At 44.1% G+C, this 18,957-nt stretch overlaps 1 protein-coding gene across 2 annotated transcripts in view; it reads left to right on the top strand.

The window, feature by feature from the left end:
- Window positions 1–3,148: 3,148 nt before the first annotated feature.
- The window catches only part of DPYS (dihydropyrimidinase), a 118,883-nt gene continuing 103,074 nt past the window's right edge, over window positions 3,149–18,957 (top strand). The window contains exon 1 of one of the 2 annotated variants that reach the window (XM_029591863.1): window positions 3,149–3,513. In XM_029591863.1, coding sequence (XP_029447723.1) covers window positions 3,232–3,513 — 282 coding nt within the window. In that variant the 5' untranslated portion in view covers window positions 3,149–3,231. The remainder of the gene's footprint in view (window positions 3,514–18,957) is intronic. The other variant, XM_029591860.1, reaches the window with a different exon arrangement.

Here is an 18,957-nt window from a genome sequence, read left to right as displayed (position 1 = left end):
GGTAGCCTGGTTATAACTATATAACAGGCATGGCTTTCCATGTACCAGGTCTCCATGACAGCTACTATATCTAAATCATCTTCTTTCATGACTTCCTCTACATCAGGGACTTTATTCTCCATAGTATGAACATTAGTGTACATAGCTTTCCAAATATAGCTTCCCCCCCCCCCCCCCCCATATTTCCCATTTCTATATGCAAATTTAATGTTTTACTTGCTTTAGGGTGTTGTTCACCCATCCCCGAGACTGATATATGGTATCTAGTGAACTGTAGCCAGTTGCCACCTTGGTCTTTTGCGCCAAAACTGTAACACATAAAGGACTCATATTTTATAAAGGTTGACTCTGCTAAAGTGGACATGTACAATCCAATAATGAATGAATGGGACTGGTTCATGTTGCAGAAATCAGGTTCATGTTGCAGGAAGCTTAGCAGCACTTGGTAGGAAGCTTTATGTCTCTGGAGACTATAATAATACATTTGAACTTACAGATGTGGTAGAAGCTCATGATCCAGGAACACGGACTTAGAGCACTGTGGGACGTTTTCTGCAATCCACCTTTTGGCAATGCAGTGTTAGCATATTTTAACAGTTTATGCCACAAACACAGTATGGGTTTGATAGTACTGGATTAGTCAATGCAAATAATGAAGGAAGTGATATTCATCTTAGCAGGTGTGACTACAATGTTCATAATCGCAAACTCAATGAATTGTACTGACAAAAAAGCTAACTTGCAGTCAGAAGCAAATTGTCTGGGAATGCTACAGATGGGGATGGGTTAAAAATGACAATCAGTATTTGTGGAAAGATGGAGGAACATATCTCTAGATTAGAGATGCTGTTCTAATGATAGTTTTTGACATAATGCCCTGGGGCAGCACAACAGAGGCGCATCTTTTGGAACTAGCTTGGCCGCCTCTCTTCTTCCATCAGATGAAAGTGACCTAATTGTATAGGTTCCTCCTGTGAAGACATAGGGGTAGAATCTTTTGCTGAAACCAATAGAGAGCTTTGGAATATGGGAGCTAGGTGCAGAGCCTCATGGGAATAATGATGCTCCTGGGACCTCTCCTGGAAATGAACATCAGTCTTGGTGAAGAGGGAAATCAGCATGTCAAGAGATGTGGGAACCTCTCGCCCAGCGAGTTCATCCTTGATCTGGGTGGCCAGGCCCTGTCAGAATACGGTAATTAGGCTCTTTTCATTCCATTGTAGCTTGGCAGCCAGAGTCCAAAACTGAATTGCATAATATCCCACCATTTGAGATCCCTGGCAGAGACACAGGAGATCTGCCATAGCAGAAGAGGACCAGCCCAATTCCTCAAAGACCCTACAGAAGGGCTCTAGGAATTTGGCTAGGTTGCTCAGCATCAAATCTTTCCGCTTCCATAGTGGGATGCCCAGACCAGTGTCTGGGCAGGTGAGGAGGGAGATAATATAGGATATTTTATCCCTTTCAAATGGGAAACTCCCAGATTGCAACTCAAAAATAATCTGGCACTAGTTCACGAACCCTCTGCAAGTCTTGGGATTTTCCGTTGAAGGGTGATGGTGGTACGAGGTTTAATCCTGACATCATGGTCGAAGGTCGACGTGTTGAGGAAGTCTGACCTGTGCCTGACAGTGCAGAGAGGGGATGCTGAACCAAAGTAATCTAGTCTGCATGGAGTCAAGGCGATTGTATAGTGTTTGCATGGACCCAGTGACCTGCTGAACTTCTATGGCCAGGCCTTGCAAGAGCTGGAGCACCAGTGAATCAGCAGAGATCATGGCCTTCGCAATAATTAGCCCTTGGGCCATTGTTAAGTTTATACAGCCTATCTTGTGCGAACACAAGCTAGGCCTTAACAGGCAGAAGTTGACATGCCACAAGACTAGATCTTCTGTCTGACCTGAGCAAGTTCAGTTGCCGGGCTAAGGTCAGAGCAGGCAGAGAGCAAAGATAATTCAAGATCTAGGTTTAGATCAAGGCAGGCAGAGAGCAAAATGAAGTGAAGGTCCAGGCTGAGGTTAAGATAGAGGTGGAGAGCAAAGCAAAGTCAAGGTCAAGGCAGGTGGAGAGCAAGGTGAAGTCAAGATCCAGGCTGAAGTCAGGGCAATGAGAAATAAGGCGCAGGGGGGAACACAACAGGACAGACAGGAGCAGGAAAGGTTGGAACAAGGTAGGGCAAGAACACATAGAAACAAAACCGGAAACAAAGCAGAAACACACAACAGCAAACCAGGAACAAGGCAGAAACAAAAGCAGGAACAAAGTTGGAATACGCTATAGCAAGCAACTAGCACTACAGAATGAGCAGGAGACCTATTGCAAAAGCACTGGAAGGTGGCTCTGAGCTTCCCTTTATACTCGGCAGAATGTGATGACACCTGTGCATGTCACAGGAAGTCCAGCCAGAAGGCCCTATAAAAGGGCACAGCAACTGCAGGGAGTTCAGCCATGGTTCTGGGATACAGCACAATGGGCAAAGAGAGTCATGCTCTAGATAATATCAAGCAGCTTTATGCTGCTATGCTTAGAACAAGAATTCTGCCATACAATTTCCAGCTCAAAATTTACTACAAGTAAAGGCCCATAAACACAATTTTTGTATTGTGGTTCTTTCTGGTAGTTAAAAATGCTTAATAATTAAAGTAATTTCTTTTGCTTGCTATTTAAGAAAAATGTAAGAGGGTAGATAAAATATTTTGAAATTATGCTCTGACTTGACTAAATTGTATCTATACGCTATGCATGTAACTGTTCAAGTGCAATGGGCAGCATTGTGGCAATTAAAGATTTCATACATCAATGACTTTAAAAGACAGCGCTGGTTAAGAACAAAGATGGTAGCAACTACAAGTAAACCAGAGTTATATCAGGGTGGTGGTGATACTCTTTTTATTTACTGCAAGCATTGTAACTGACCAACAAGATGTAGGCTAATTAAATAAAGGACTGAGTTACTCTTTAAATACAATTGTGGAAGGGGAGCCAACAATAGGTAGAGTCAGGCGTCTCTTCTTACTAATGTTTATCAAATCTGAGGTGTATCAGATGACAGTCCCACTGAAGTGTATCAGATGACAGTCCCACTGAGAACACCACCTTTCTAATCTTGCTAATCTTTATTTAAGGACAGAGTAATGAACTATAAAAACTCTGACCTGAAACTGGATCCTTTGCTTTCCCTTGCTGAAAATCAGCAGCCCACTGGATTGCAGTTGACAGAAGTCGACTGAAATGAATAACAAAACAGAGGCAGAGATGGCTGTCCAAAACAAGATTTTAATCAAGGGTGGTAAAATAGTGAATGATGATGGCTCCTTCTTGGCTGATGTCTTCATTGAAGATGGTATTGTGAAGGATATCAACGTAAACCTGAGACCAGCAAAGCCAGAAGGAGTGAGAATAATTGATGCTACTGATAAACTGGTGATCCCCGGAGGAATTGACACCCACACACACATGCAGTTCCCATTCATGGGATCACAGTCAGTTGATGATTTCTACCATGGAACAAAGGTACAGAACTATATCTATTTCTCAAAGTTTAGGAACTTTATGCAGTATCTTCAACACTCTTAATTTAGTATAGCAAGGAAAGCTTAGTGGTTTTAAATCACAAGGGTGTTTTCTTCTTTTTTGATAAGGTGATTAATATGAACCAGTAGAAATTTTCATTTTTACATACAAGAAAAAATCTTTTGAAGTATATTTAGTGAGAGAGAGAGTGAGATTTTTACTATGCTTCTGATGTGTACTAGAGAATATTAGAAGGTTTTGGAGGAAAATGAAATAATTTTTGCCAAGAAGAGAGATGGAGGAATGGAAGGCGTTAACAGTTCTGCTTTTTTACCCTGTTTGTCCAGGAAAGCTTAAATCTGACACTTTTATTTGAAACCAAAGTGTAAAACAGGATGAATGAGCTCATTTTGTTTTATTTCAATCAAACTGAATTTTTTTTTTTAAATCCTATAAATTTTGTGAATTTTTTTGTTTTCAGGAAATAATGCATACTATTTGCAAATAGTATATACAATTTGCATAAGGTACACACTATTTCCCAAAAATGGGAAAAAAATAGAATCCCCAAAAATGAACAAATAAATCTCTGAAAAATGAATTAGCAAAACAAAAACAAAAAATATTACCGTGCACATCCTTAATGCACAATGTATTGTGGCTACCTGCATTTCTCCTCCTACTGACCAGCTGGTCCCAGGAGGGTCAGGGGTGGGAACCCAGGAGCAAGAGAACCTTTATTTTGTGGGATTATCAAATGGGGGAACCTCATGGGAGGATCAGAAGTTTTCTAATTCCAGAAAGGGTTCTAGGAGGGTAACTACTGTTGGGGGTGGGTGGGACAGTCAGGAGCTTGGGGTGGAAGGTTCATCGTATTTGGTGAGGATTGAAAGGAAAGAAGAATCATGCTTTTTTACCTACTTGGTGGCTGGATCTAAAGGGAAGATCATTGGGGGTGGGGGGAGAGATCTTTTGCTAACCATCCCAAAGTGATAATGATAGCAGAGGATAGAACGATGCACAGAGAGTGGTAGAGCAGAAGTGATTGTGCTTTTTCCAGGGTGACCACTTTTGTTTGCTGAGCTCTGCATCATTATGTAACCCTTTGTCGGGAATTTGTCGGTTCTCCTAGGGCCATAAAAATATTTGTTAGTCAGGGCTCATCTTGCCATCCTTCTCCTTCTTCCTGCTCCTCCCAGGGAGTGGGCTCTTTCTGTGGGGGGGAAGGAAATCCTTTGTGGCCCAGGTGATGGAGTGTTCCTCCTGATGTGAGTGTATCTCCCTAATGTTGCATTCTCTTCAAGGACAGACAGACTGGACTCAGAGTGGGTGTTCAAATCATATTTACTGATTATTTCCCAAAGGTCAATCACTGTCCCACAAACATTTAACAAATGAAACTGTACAGCTGAACTATTTACATAATGTCTCTGCTGGGGTGCTGGTTTATTTATTTATTTAAGTTTTTTTATATACCAGCATTCAAGACAGAAGTCCCATCATGCTGGTTCACAAGGAACAGGGGTGCACAATATAATAAACTTTACAATTTGAACAATAGTGCAGAAAAGCAGTTACATGTAACAGGGAAACAATAACTTGGATTAAGAAGGAAAAAGAAGATCAGATAATTATATATGTAAATGATAACATTGTAAGAGGTGGTTATTAATGCTATAACTAGCGAAGCGTGATGATTGAAGGGAGTTAAATGATATTGGAGTTAGGAAAGGCTTGCGTGAACAACCACGTCTTGAGTCTTTTCTTGAAGGTTGAGATGCTAGGTTCCATTCTAAGATCCGGGGGAATGGAGTTCCATAAAGTTGGACCGGCTGTGGAGAAGGCCTGATCTCTTAGCGTGATGTGTCTGGTGGTTTTGGTTGGAGGTACTTGAAGTGATCCCTTGTAAGCATCTCTTGTCGGTCTTGTAGAGTGGTGTAGTCGGAGGGGGATATGGAGATCGATTGGGGCTAATTGGTGGATATTTTTGAATATGCTGAGAATGGCCTTGTAGATTATTCTGAAGTGGATGGGCAGCCAGTGGAGGCCCATCAGGATAGGCCTGATGTCCTGGTGTCCATCTCTGCAGCTCCTGGAAGGGAGCTTGCCACTGCCTACACATCTGTGCAATATCCCATTAGAGGGGGAATCCTAGAGGGGAGCCCCATGCCACGAAAAGATCCTATCTTAGTCTAAAGTTCAATCTGATGCCCTCAGCCTGTGTCCTGATTCTGTTGGGGGTGTAGATCTGATTGGGAAACTTCCAAAGCTTGATGGTACGACCTTGATGGACCTCTCTGGTGGAGAAGCCAGATATTGCAGTTCAGCTTACAGCTCTCTATCTCCTTCCAAGTGTGCAGAGGGGTGGGACAAAACCTCCACACAAACATAAGAGGAAAAATCCAAAAGTTGCTATCCAAAATATCTCAAGCTGGGTAGTGCTGTCACTGGTTTTTCTTCCTCTAGGAAGTAGAGGGGTTACTCACAGGTTTCCAGCCCCTGATCTCAGAATGAGAGGGGTTGCTCCTTTCCCAAGGCTCAGGGTGTTCCCTAGAACAAGCAAAAACGAATCCAAAAGCTGACCAAAAACCTACCAAAACTTCTTTCTTTACTAAAAGGGGAAGGAGACCCTCTCAGAGAGGGAGTGTACCAAGAAGGGATCTTCATCTGAACGCAAAAAAAACAGAAAACTGGGTTAGTGGGCCCAATTCAGCAGGGAGTAAAGAAAAACAGCTTCTCACTCCTGAAAACCTAACTCAAACTGAAACTCCACACTCTACCTCTAACTCCGCCTTCTGCCCCTGGGATATCCAATCACGGTCAGCTCAGTGGAGAAACTGAAAGAGAATGGACATCCCATGCTGTTACTACTCCAGAAAGTAAGGGACCTAGGACCATTTAGTGATGAATGGAAGGATTGGTCACAATTATGTTAGTGCATTGGGAGCTAAAGACCATTCAAGCGCAGGCACTAAATTTAGTTTGGCAACACTTACCTTCTAAAGTTTGTTCACTTTATTGCACAGGCCCCTTTAAATAAGAAGTCCTTTCTCTGAAAGTGGTAACATCTATTTCCCCTTTGCTTTACAGAATTCCCCATCACTGTTTTGCTTGTTGTCCTGTAGGTAAAAGCTTCACTGATTTAACCAATGCAATTAAACCTCTTTCTAAGAAAACAAATAGCCTTAGTGTGGTCAGTATTTTAGCATACAAAAGCCCTTGTGACCCTTTTTTAAATGTGTTGCTCATTTTCTAACATTAGGAAATTCTTTTGATGGTAGGTGCCCAGAAACTCGACCCTATACGCCTCATGGGATCAGTGGAAGGAGTTTTATAGTGGAAGGATGGCTTCTGTCACTCCCTTTCTTCTTGCTACTTTATGCACAGCAACATGTGCCAGCTCTGAATGCTGCTAGCTGACTTTTCTCCCTTGTTTCCAATTTGTTACCAACAGTGGCGTACCTGAAGTATTTGGCACCTGGGGCGGAGACTTCCTTTGGGACACCCCCCCCCCCCCCCCCATCTATAAAATATTTCAAATGAGCAGACACATCAAATAACACCTTATAATTAAAACTAATAAGGATTTTAAAAATCTCCCGCTCTCCAGATCTGACATCCTAAGATTGTCGTAGACTGGGGGCACACATTCACATAGACAATATGCGCCCTCTTTCTCTCTCTCATACACACACATGCTTGGTGAGAGACAGAGGGGAGCACGTGTGTGTGTGTGTGTGTGTGTGTGAGAAAGAGAGATAGGGTTTAGATAGGGCTGGGGGGGGGGTTAGGGAGGGGAAGGTGCGGGGAGGGTGTAAGGAAAGTTCCCTCCGAGGCTGCTCCAATTTCGGAGCGGCCTCGGAGGGAACGGAGGCAGGCTGCGTGGCTTGGCGCGTGCAGGCTGCCAATTTTGGGCAGCCTTGTGCACGCCGACCCCGGATTTTAAAGGATACGCCCAGCTACACGCATATCTATTAAAATCCGGCGTACTTTTGTTTGCGCCCTCTCTCTCTCTCTCATACACACATGATTGGTGAGAGACAGAGGGAGCATGTGTATGTATGTGTGTGTGGGTGTGTGTGGTGTGTTTGTGAGAAAGGAATGGAGCTTCTGTGTGGGTGTATGTGGTGAGTATGTGAGAAAGGAATGGTGCTTATGTGTGGGTGTATGTGGTGTGTATGTGAGAAAGGAATGGAGCTTCTGTGTGGGTGTATGTGGTGTGTATGTGAGAAAGGAATGGAGCTTCTGTGTGGGTGTATGTGGTGTGTATGTGAGAAAGGAATGGTGCTTCTGTGTGGGTGTATGTGGTGTGTATGTGAGAAAGGAATGGAGCTTCTGTGTGGGTGTATGTGGTGAGTATGTGAGAAAGGAATGGAGCTTCTGTGTGGGTGTATGTGGTGTGTATGTGAGAAAGGAATGGAGCTTCTGTGTGGGTGTATGTGGTGTGTATGTGAGAAAGGAATGGAGCTTCTGTGTGGGTGTATGTGGTGTGTATGTGAGAAAGGAATGGAGCTTCTATGTGGGTGTATGTGGTGTGTATGTGAGAAAGGAATGGAGCTTCTATGTGGGTGTATGTGGTGTGTATGTGAGAAAGGAATGGTGCTTCAGTGTGTGTGTGTATGTGGTGAGTAAATGAGAAAGGAATGGTGCTTCAGTGTGTGTGTGTATGTGCTGTGTACGTGAAAAAGGAATGGTGCTTCTGTGTGGGTGTGTATGTAGTGAGTATATGAGAAAGGAATGGTGCTTCTGTCTGTGTGTATGTGGTGTGTACGTGAGAAAGGAATGGTGCTTCTGTGTGGGTGTGTATGTGGTGAGTATATGAGAAAGGAATGGTGCTTCTGTCTGTGTGTATGTGAGAAAGGAATGGTGCTTCTGTCTGTGTGTATGTATGTGGTGTGTATGTGAGAAAGGAATGGAGCTTCTATGTGGGTGTATGTGGTGTGTATGTGAGAAAGGAATGGAGCTTCTATGTGGGTGTATGTGGTGTGTATGTGAGAAAGGAATGGTGCTTCAGTGTGTGTGTGTATGTGGTGAGTATATGAGAAAGGAATGGTGCTTCAGTGTGTGTGTATGTGCTGTGTACGTGAGAAAGGAATGGTGCTTCTGTGTGGGTGTGTATGTGGTGAGTATATGAGAAAGGAATGGTGCTTCTGTCTGTGTGTATGTGCTGTGTACGTGAGAAAGGAATGGTGCTTCTGTGTGTTTGTATGTGGTGTGTATGTGAGAAAGGAATGGAGCTTCTGTGTGTGTGTATGTGGTGTGTATGTGAGAAAGGAATGGAGATTCTGTGTGTGTGTATGTGGTGTTTATGTGAGAAAGGAATGGAGCTTCTGTGTGTGTGTATGTGGTGTGTATGTGAGAAAGGAATGGAGCTTCTGTGTGTGTGTATGTGGTGTGTATGTGAGAAAGGAATGGAGCTTCTGTGTGTGTGTATGTGTTGATTATGTGAGAAAGGAATGGAGCTTCTGTGTGGGTGTGTATGTGGTGTGTATGTGAGAAAGGAATGGAGCTTCTGTGTGTGGGTGTATGTGGTGTGTATGTGATGTGAGAAAGGAATGGAGCTTCTGTGTGGGTGTGTATGTGAGAAAGGAATGGAGCTTCTGTGTGTGTGTGTATGTGGTGTGTATGTGAGAAAGGAATGGTGCTTCTGTGTGTGAGACAGGGCCCTATATCACCAGCTTCCAGGCTGGCCTCCAGCCTATAGCACGGAGTCTTCCTATCCAGAGGCCTGGTCGCCATGCAGGACACCATAGAAACAGAGACCCGACACTGCGTGTCCATGACCTATGGCAGTAGCTATTTAAGTGCACACCATCCTTACGCAGCAGGGTGTTTTGACCGATGACTATGGGAATAAAAAATATGAAATTTTATCCTAGATGGGATCTAAAAAAAAAAAAAGGGGTACTATAATGGGGGAAACGAGGTACATATCCCTTCTAGTAGGAAGACAAACTTTTTAACAAACTTAGTCATGCGGCCTATTTGATCAAACTTTTTCTTTTAATATCTAGGTGTGTGTTACAGATATTAACAACCTTTATGTTGGGATTCTGCCAGTTCAAAAAAATGTGATAATACATATACCTCAACTTTTGTGCTGGTAGCGCAACTTTTGAAAAGTTGGATGAAAGATGAAATTACTGAATTTTAATTATCCCTCTTCTGGAAAATAAAATTTAACTTAAGTGGGTAGAGACAAATACTAAAGCAAAAGAAAATTAAAGTATTTAAAATGTTCATCTCAGCAAAATCACAAATTTAAGATACTGGTTTGTTTTGTTTTTTTAAGCATAATTTAAGCATGAAGACTAGAATAGTTCCAATCTGAAATGGCTTTGCTTTTTTTTTTAAGCCTTTAGAAAATGTATATTTTTAAATGACTAAGACTGGAATCTTCCCATTTAAAAGGGAAGCTGACTGTTCCATATCTCCCACATGAATAATCATATGACTGATAGTTTGAAGAAAGATACTTGCTTTGTTGCCAGAAAGCGTAAAACAAGAGAAGCTGTACAGTGTGGGTGGCTGTCCCTTGGGAGGACAGAACCTGAAGGAAGGGTGTCATTTTACCTTCTGATAGGAATGTGGTTTTCTTATTTAATGGTTGGGAGCACCACTTTCACTTTTAGTAAAAGTGAAAAATCATGCTGCAAGTCTGAAAGCAAGGTGCTTCTGTGAGAGTGTAATGTATATGTGAGATAGCTGTTAGTGATCATGCCGCCAGGGGGGGCGGAGTTAGCAATCTGTTGATGATCACTCCGCCAGGGGGGCGGAGTTAGCAATCTGTTATGGATCACCTCCTCCAGAGGAGAGGAGTGAGTAATCTGATCAATGCTGCTCCCTCAAGGGGAGGAGCTAGCAATCTGTAAAACTCCATAGGTGGGGTCAATGATCTGTTGTGGGTCGGCTCCCACAGTGTGGTAGTCTGTATGATACCGATCTAGTAGTGTAAGGAATAAACACTTAGTGGAAATTGGTGAATCCTTGGGCCGATGGCAGATGACAGCGCCCCCAGGAGGATATCCTGAGAGGAACCACCGGCTAGGCTGGAGTATGGAGACAAACACAGATAGTTCTTTATTAGACAGGAAGTAGAACCACCAGAGGTGGCAGTAGTGAGTTGATGTGCCCGGCAGGGCTGAAGTCCCTCAGATACTGGAACTGCGATCTCTAGGTTGCTGAGCTGTAGAGAGAGACTATAGGTAGTGAATAGACAGGATATGCAGAATACATAACCAGTAGTAGATGATACACTCACAGTTGTAGATATCTGTAATGGCTTCAATGCAACAGAGAGTCTTCAGTATATTCAGGAACAGGAGCCGAGGGCGAGTACTGGTTCCTATATGCAGTCTGGAATAAGAACTCACAATATCTGTGTATGAGATGGTTTCTGGAATAGAAGAAAGTCTTTGGAGAGTTTTAGGAACATAGGCCCTCATGGAGCGAGTACCGGTTCCTATCTGCAATCTGTAATAGTAATGTACCAGATATAGGTATGCAATAGCTTCTGAGATAGAAGAGAGTCTGTGAAGGGTTTCAGGAATGTAGGCCCTCGAGGAGCGAGTACCGGATCCCGTCTAGTAGTCTAAAATCAAGAAGAGAGAGCGGGGCCCCCGAGGAGCGGGTACCCCTTGGTAAGTTTGTGGAGGCAGAGCAGCAGAGAAGTTTCCTCCTTGCTAACTCGATTCGTAGTAGCAAACGAAGACCTTTTAAGTTGGAAGTGGATGACGTCACTATGGTGGGATGCCCCCGAGTTTCGCACCCTTGCCGGTACAAACTCTGGTGCGCGCGCCCTTACGTCATCAGGAACATGGCAGATCCACAGTATCAGGCCAGCCTGGGGATTCTGGGGAGAAGTGGCAAGGAGAAGCCGCGGCAGCATCTGTCCGTCAGAGCCGAAGGGAGTCGCCACAAAGGTAGAGAGGGTGGAGCGAGGGCGAGAACAGGCATGAACGCAACAACAGTGAGGGTGCTTCGTGTACATGAGACAAGGAGGGTGCTTCTGTATGTGTGTGGTGTATATGTGAGACAGGGAGGGTGCTTCTGTATGTGTGTGGTGTATATGTGAGTCAGGGAGGGTGCTTGTGTGTGTCAATGTATGTATGCGAGAGAGAGATGGAGCATGTTTGGGCTGGCTTGTGGCTGTGAGAGAAAGAATGTGTATGATTGAGCCTGTTTGTAAGTGAGATAGAACATGTGTATGATTGAGAGCTTGTGTGTAAGTGAAATAGAGAGAGCATGTGTGTGATTGAAAGCCTGTGTGTAAGTAAGAGAGCGCAAGAGCATTGTGTGATTGAGAGAGACTGGCCAGAGAGGTGATGTGTGTATGAGTGAGAGAGACTGATCAGGGAGATGACTGGTATGTGTATGCTTGTGTGTGTGTGTGAGAGAGAGAGAGACTGGTTGGGGAGATGATTGGTGTGTGAGAGACAGAAACTGGTCCTGAGGGTGTGACTGGTGTGTGTGTGTGAGAGAGAGAAGAGACTGGTTGTAGTCCCTAAGGAAGGGACTGTGAGGACAGCTTCAGCTGCTACTGCTGGTTCTTATGTGGCCTGCAAGGGAAAGGAGTAGGAGAACTGCTGGAGGGTAAATAAAGGTGGCTTTTTAAGTTCATTTTTCTTGATTGACTACCATTTTAATTATTGGGTAGTATCTGATGTGTCTGCTGTTTGAAATATTTTATTGGTGTTTGGTAAAGCTTTCAAAATTTGCATGAGTCTTTAATTATTGGATATTCTAATCATCAGCTGTTTTGAAATTATTTTATTTGTATGATTTTATAATTATGAATAATGATTTATATATCTTGATTTTATTGATTTGTTTCACGAGGAATAGTGAAATTTTTGTTTTTCCATTGTTACACTATATAGAATCTGGCGTGATGCATTTTACAGTTCAGTTTTTGTCTGCACATTTCTATTTATACTTTATGTGGCTTTATTCTGTATTTGGTGAGGGTTTGTGTTCTGCATGCAAAGACTGATATGAAGCATCCTTTTAGCATGTGGTTTCTCAGTAGGGATCTGTAGTAGCTTGGCCTGTTCTGTTTTCCTGATAGGAGGTGTATTGATATTTTAGATTCTGGTGTAATATTTGTGGTATTTGTTTTCATAGGTAGGGTTGTTATTCTTTGAGTGTTGGCAGATAGTATTGTGTTGATACGGGAGGACCGTGCCAAAATATATCATAATAGGTATGATGCCATATGAATTCCAAGATGCAAAGTTTTCTTGTTGGCATCACAACAGTGCATGAAATTATCACAACAACTTGTATATTAATTTTACCTCAGAATGTCACTTTTCAAGTAAAATATGTGTTAAATGCATAATTTAAAATTGTGTATGGGGAGGGGGCGCCAGACTGTAAGGTTTGCCTAGGGTGCCTAATACCCTTGCACGGGCCCTACTCTGACCACATTAATCGCTACATAGCATTTCCTCGGTACAGGCAGGACTTGATGGACTTGAAGAGAGGTTTTTATGCCTTCGCAAACTTTCCCAGTGTTCTGGGAGCTATTGACTGCACTCATGTGGCCATCATTCCACCCCGTGACAGGGAAGAGATGTACCGCAACAGAAAGCTCTTCCACTCCATCAACATGCAAACGATCTGTGATGCTCGAATGCGCATCCTCAATGTGGTGGCCAGGAACCCGGGAGCCGTGCATGATTCCTTTACACTTAGCCAATCAGGCTTCTTTGAACATTTTGAGGATGGCCTGTACGGTAATGGTTGGCTCGTAGGTAGGAGAGAAGTTTCTTTCTATATTCCATCTCTGGCTATGTATTTCTAGCAAACAGCATGGAAATGGGGGGTGGTTGGGAAGGGGGAGGAAAAGCATTGCTACCATCACAATTGGCTTGTACATTTACATCTGCAGGCCAAAGGCCAGGGCCTGGCTTTTCCGACCCATACTGCAGTGGCCTGCTAATCTTGTGAGGGCAAGCAATGCACCATCCCTAAAGCTTGGTGTGTCAGCAGGCACTATACACTTACTTCGTGTTAAATTTCAAAATGGCCCTGTTCCTATCCTCCCATTGACAAGCTTGAAGTGTCCACACTGCTGGTACTGCATGATCACGTGTGGCTGGTTAGTGAGGCGTCATCCAGATTGTCGGCTACAGTTTGTCTTGACCCTCACACACCTCAACCAGAAGCAGTGTCCTGTGTATGTTGGTGGCCTGGCATATTCCCTGTGTCAGGACTCACAAATTGGTTTCTATGGAGGACATACTGCAGAACCGGCAGGGACATTCGCAATCACACCATGAGCTACCATTTTTGCAGCTACCACAGGTGCGGCAGCTCTTACGTATTGCTTCAAGGTTGGCAGCCTACTGCACACCAGTAGCCTTAGCTCAGTTGCAAGGGGCTGGCACGCAATTGTTGGAATACTCAGATGTGATTTAGTAGTCCTGAAGAGCTGAGCTACTTTTGTCTTCTGCTATCATGCATATATACTGGTCAAGAACAATGTGATATGCACTTAGGCTAGTCAAATTGTCCTTTAAGGCTCAGGGAAAGGTATAGGCTATCTTATACAGTCTTATAGGATGCTGTGGTTTGTCAGCCAGATCTGCAAATGATAATGCTATGATCAATGGCTTAAATCTATCATTGCTGCAGGAGATTCTGGGTACGGTTGTAGGACCTGGCTTCTCACCCTCATTGCCATTCCCAACATGCCGGCAGAGACGAGGTACAATGAGGACTTATATGCTACCCACCGTGTCATTGAATGCATCTTTGGAGTTCTCAAAAGTTGCTTTCGCTGTTTGGACAACACGAGTGGAACTTTAATGCATGCCCCATCCAAAGTTGCAGATAGAGTGATGCTTTGCTGTGTTTTCCATAATCTCGCTCTATGCCATGGACTACGAATGGAGATACATCCAGATCTCCCCTTGTATCCCCCATGTGTACCCACATGAGTCGAGGACAGCACACTGAATGGCAGCCAGCTTCGCTAAAACCTTATACAATGCTACTTTACCTTATAGGCCTCACCTAGCACATCCCATTCCAGGTAAATGAGGCCATTAGACTGTTAGGTGCTGCTCTCCCCGTAATCATCTTTTTTTCTCTTACTGCTTCTCTGTTTAGGTCAGTGTGTAACAGAAAACATGTATACCTTCTCAGGATTCATCTTGATCATGGAGCAGTAGACTGTACTTGAAAGACTGTTGTGAAAGTAAAGATTACATCAAATACATGTGTTCTGCCTGACAGTGACACTAAAAGAGGCATGTGTGGAACAACAGTTTGTGGCCTAGCTAGCGCCATATGGCTTTCCAGCCCTCCCCAGTGGACCCCATCCTAGCGCTCACATGTGGATAAGATAGTTCCACAAGTGTGATGCAACCCAGCTGCTTCTCGAGCATGGAGAGCTACAGTTCTAGAAATGCTGTACATCTCAAGTAGCTCTGAAGCTTAAAAGCACAGCCTAAAGGTACAGGTAGACCATATGGCCTAGGCCATACAACTGAACACTCAGTGTATGCTCCTAAGGAAGACAGCAAGAGCTAAAGAAGAAGCTCATTACTGGGGACCTTCAGTATTGCCTCTTGTTGCCTTCTTCACACTGCATACTCTTAGCTAACTCCTACTTACATGGGCCTGTATGTGAGATGGACAGTAGCTAGCTGCCCAACAAAGTTACATATAGAGCTTGTGTGGTGTTAAGGGGAAGTTAGAGTCCTTATCACAGAAGACTTGATCTTCTGACACCGTAATTGTGTCATGATTGAAAGGCTATATGTATATGTAACAATAATGTTCTTATTATGTATGTCATTTTAAACTAAAAAAATTCACCACGCACTAATTTATGCTAGCTGTGTAAAATGACATGGCATGTGCTTGATGCAACATGCAACAAGCTGACACAACGCACCATACGTTGACACAATGCTGCACACACTGACTCAATGCGTCATTTACTTATGCGATGCAGCAGGCTGGAAATTTTCCTAACCACGCACTTTTTTCGTGGCTGCTATTTTCACTATATTTCTAGTGATTTGATGAATCTAGGTCTTAGTTTGTTCTTATCAGAATAACTGGAAAGAAATTGAAATCCTAATTTGTTAGTATGTCCCAGCATGTTCATCCCCATATATATATAGAAGTGTTAGAATGGGTAGGGTTTGCTGTACATTGTGAAATTAATCTGGACAGCTCATGTAGCAGAAGCTCCCCAGTCCTAGGTTTAGGAGGCTTCCACATCAGCTTCAATTTATCTTCTGGCATTGAATCTGACATCAACCAAAAATCCAACAACATGAGCACCTTTTGGGCAAATCTGTCCCCCTGCCAGCAGGGAGACTCAGTGGGCTTCTTTGATTCTCTGTCTAGTCTTCCTAACATTATGCCTGCTGCCTAGACACTCTGGTTAGTCCTCCCAGCATTATGGCCTGTATGTCCTGCTTCCCCAGTAGCTGACATATTAGTTTTGTAGGGCATGGCATAATATTTGCATTGTTGCCTTTTTATAGATAAGTTACTGCTGTTTAGGTCCTGAGATTTAGTGCTGTTATGATATAGTATAGCAAGGATTTTTTTTTTTCAGGGATTAGTGTTACTTCACAAAGGGGCGGATTTTCAGACTCCGCGAATAGGCCTACTTTTGTTTGCGCTCCAGGCGCAAAAAAAGTACGCTGGATTTAGTAGTACGCTGGATTTTAGTAGATACGCGCGGAGCCGCGCGTATCTGCTAAAAACCTGGATCGGCGCGCGCAAGGCTATCGATTTTGTATAGCCGGCGCGCGCCGAGCCGCGCAGCCTACCCCCGTTCCCTCCAAGGCCGCTCTGAAATCGGAGCGGCCTTGGAGGGAATCCTCTAACGCCCTCCCCTCACCTTCCACTCCCTTCCTCTACCTAACCCACCCGCCCGGCCCTGTCTACACCCCCCCTCTTACCTTTCTCCGGGGATTTACGCCTCCCGGAGGGAGAAGTAAATCCCCGCGCGCTGAGCGGGCCTCCTGCGCTGCCGGGCCGCGACCTGGGGGTGGGTACGGAGGGCGCGGCCACGCCCCCGGACCGCCCCGGGCCATAGCCACGCCCCCGTACCCGCCCCCAAAACGCTGCCGACACGCCCCCGAAACGCCGCGACGACCGGGCCCGCCCCGACACGCCCCCGACACGCCCCCCTCGGAGAACCCCGGGACTTACGCGAGTCCCGGGGCTCTGCTGCGCGCCGGTAGGCCTATGTAAAATAGGCTCACCGGCGCGCAGGGCCCTGCTCGCCTAAATCCGCCCGGTTTTGGGTGGATTTAGGTGAGCAGGGCTCTGAAAATCCGCCCCATAGTGTTTTGCAGTGGAGGGTGTTTGGTTTACTATTATTGAGATGAGTGTTTGAGTAGAAGAGGAGGAGAACTGAATGAGTGTGCATGTGTGTGAGAATCAGTGGGTGAATGTGTGTGTGTGTGTGTGTATATATATATATATATATATATATATGTGTGTGTGTGTGTGTGTGTGTGTGTGTGTATGAAAGACAGTGGGGCCGATGCAAAAAAAAGCACGGAAAGTGGGCGTTGAAAAGTCAGCGCCAGCTTTCTTAGCATGTGCATGGCTCCCACAAGGGGGGCGCAATGCTATATTATAATTAGGGGTCGCGTTAGCAAGGAGGCGCTAAGGTCGCGCGGTTACCGGCATTCTGCCGGTTATGAACACCAACGCCGATATTGGCATCAGTCTTCAATGCGGCCACCTGAATTTTTTTTTAACTTTTAAAAGAAATACAGAAAAGCAGTTTTTTCTGCTTTTTTGTACTTCTTTTCAATGCGCTCAGCTATTAACGCCTGCTCCACGCATATTTATTTTTTTGCATTTGGAGTGAATGAGTAATAGCCTCATTCACATATATTTGCATGTGATGAGCGGTAACTCATTCACTCCGCTTGGGACGTGTGTTAAATAGGTGTTAATCCCCCTATTGCATTAGGGGGTGGATTAGCGCCTATTTAACCCGCGTCCGGCTGTGGGTTATACAGTGCACTTGGCTGAGTGCACTGTATTGCATCGACCCCAGTATGAGAGTGAACATGCAAGTATGGAAGTGTATGTGTGAAAACGTTTAAGTGAATGCTGCACATAGCACCCCACTGTTCTCCCATTCTGCAGCAATCTCAGAGTGACAGGTATGCAGATGGACGCCTCATCTGGTCTCATGACAGGCTAGGTATTTATCATGTTAAAGTTTTGGAACTAAGTTTTGGAACTATGAAAGAATCTTGTCTGTTTAGTAAAAATCCAGGATAGTGGACTTGTGATTTTTTTTATTTGTGACCAAAGATACCACTGTTTGTGTGACTTGCTAACACCCTTGTCCTAGTACAAATAATTGTTTGAAAGCTGCCACTCAGTTTTCAGAGTTTGTTGGGTAGTTTTGGAACTGCAAGGTATGCTCACTCCATTCCTGGCTTCATCAGCTCCAGTCCTGATTCTGAAGAATCCAATACCAGCTATTCATGTAGTACTGGCTCTGAAGAATCAGCACCAAGTCCCAGCTCTAAAGGATCCAGCACTAGCTGTTTGTATAGCCTTGGCTCCAAAGAATCCAGTGCCTGCTGTCTATGCAGCCCTATCTCTGAGGAATCTAGTACCAATTATTTGTATAGCCCTGGCTCCAGAGAATCCAGCATCTGCTGTCCATGCAGACCTGACTCCAGGTAATCCAGATCCAGCCATTTTCATGGCTTCAACTCCTGCTAATCCAGGGCCAGCTATCTTCACGGTTTTGATTCCAGCTAATCTCACACCAGCTGTCCCTATAGCTATCATTTCTAATCTTGTCAATCTTGTTCAGGTAAACCGGGCTGGAGTAGATCCTGTAGATCCTATATGTCACCATTTTAGAATACTGTTAACCAAAAAAAATGTTTAAATTTAGTTTATTATATTATTTTTTTTAATTTTGCATTTATTACTTTTTTCAATATTGTATTCATTGTTTTAAAGATTTATTTATTGTAATAATGTTTTATATGATTTGATTTGATTTTTAGCCTCTGAGGCAGCCGTTGAGAGAACGGCGAAACTTGGCCAGAGTCGGGCTATATTATTCTTTTACGTCTCCACTACAATATAGGATTTGAAAAAGACCGAGGCATCTATTCTCTTTGAATTTCCTAAGTAGATCCTGTGGAGGCCTTCAAGATTTACTTTAGAAACAATATTTAGCCACCACCAGAATTCCAGGAGAAGATCCTTCATTGTGCCTCCAGCGTAGCTTCAAGTCAACTCTTGCACTAGAGATTCCAAGTTCCATACCAGAGTTTCCAGCCTCCACACCACAGAGTATGAGTGCAGTCCAAGAGACTTCAGATTCTGCACTGGAGAAACTGGTCCAAGAGACTTCAGATTTTGAACTGGAGAGACTGGTCCAAAAGACCGGTCTGATTCTGCGCCAGTAAGTCTCATCCAAGAGAC

Source organism: Rhinatrema bivittatum, chromosome 2 (genome assembly GCF_901001135.1).
Source record: "Rhinatrema bivittatum chromosome 2, aRhiBiv1.1, whole genome shotgun sequence".
Taxonomy (NCBI): domain Eukaryota; kingdom Metazoa; phylum Chordata; class Amphibia; order Gymnophiona; family Rhinatrematidae; genus Rhinatrema; species Rhinatrema bivittatum.
Note: the sequence above shows the minus strand (reverse complement) of the source record. Positions and strands in the feature narration are given on the sequence as shown.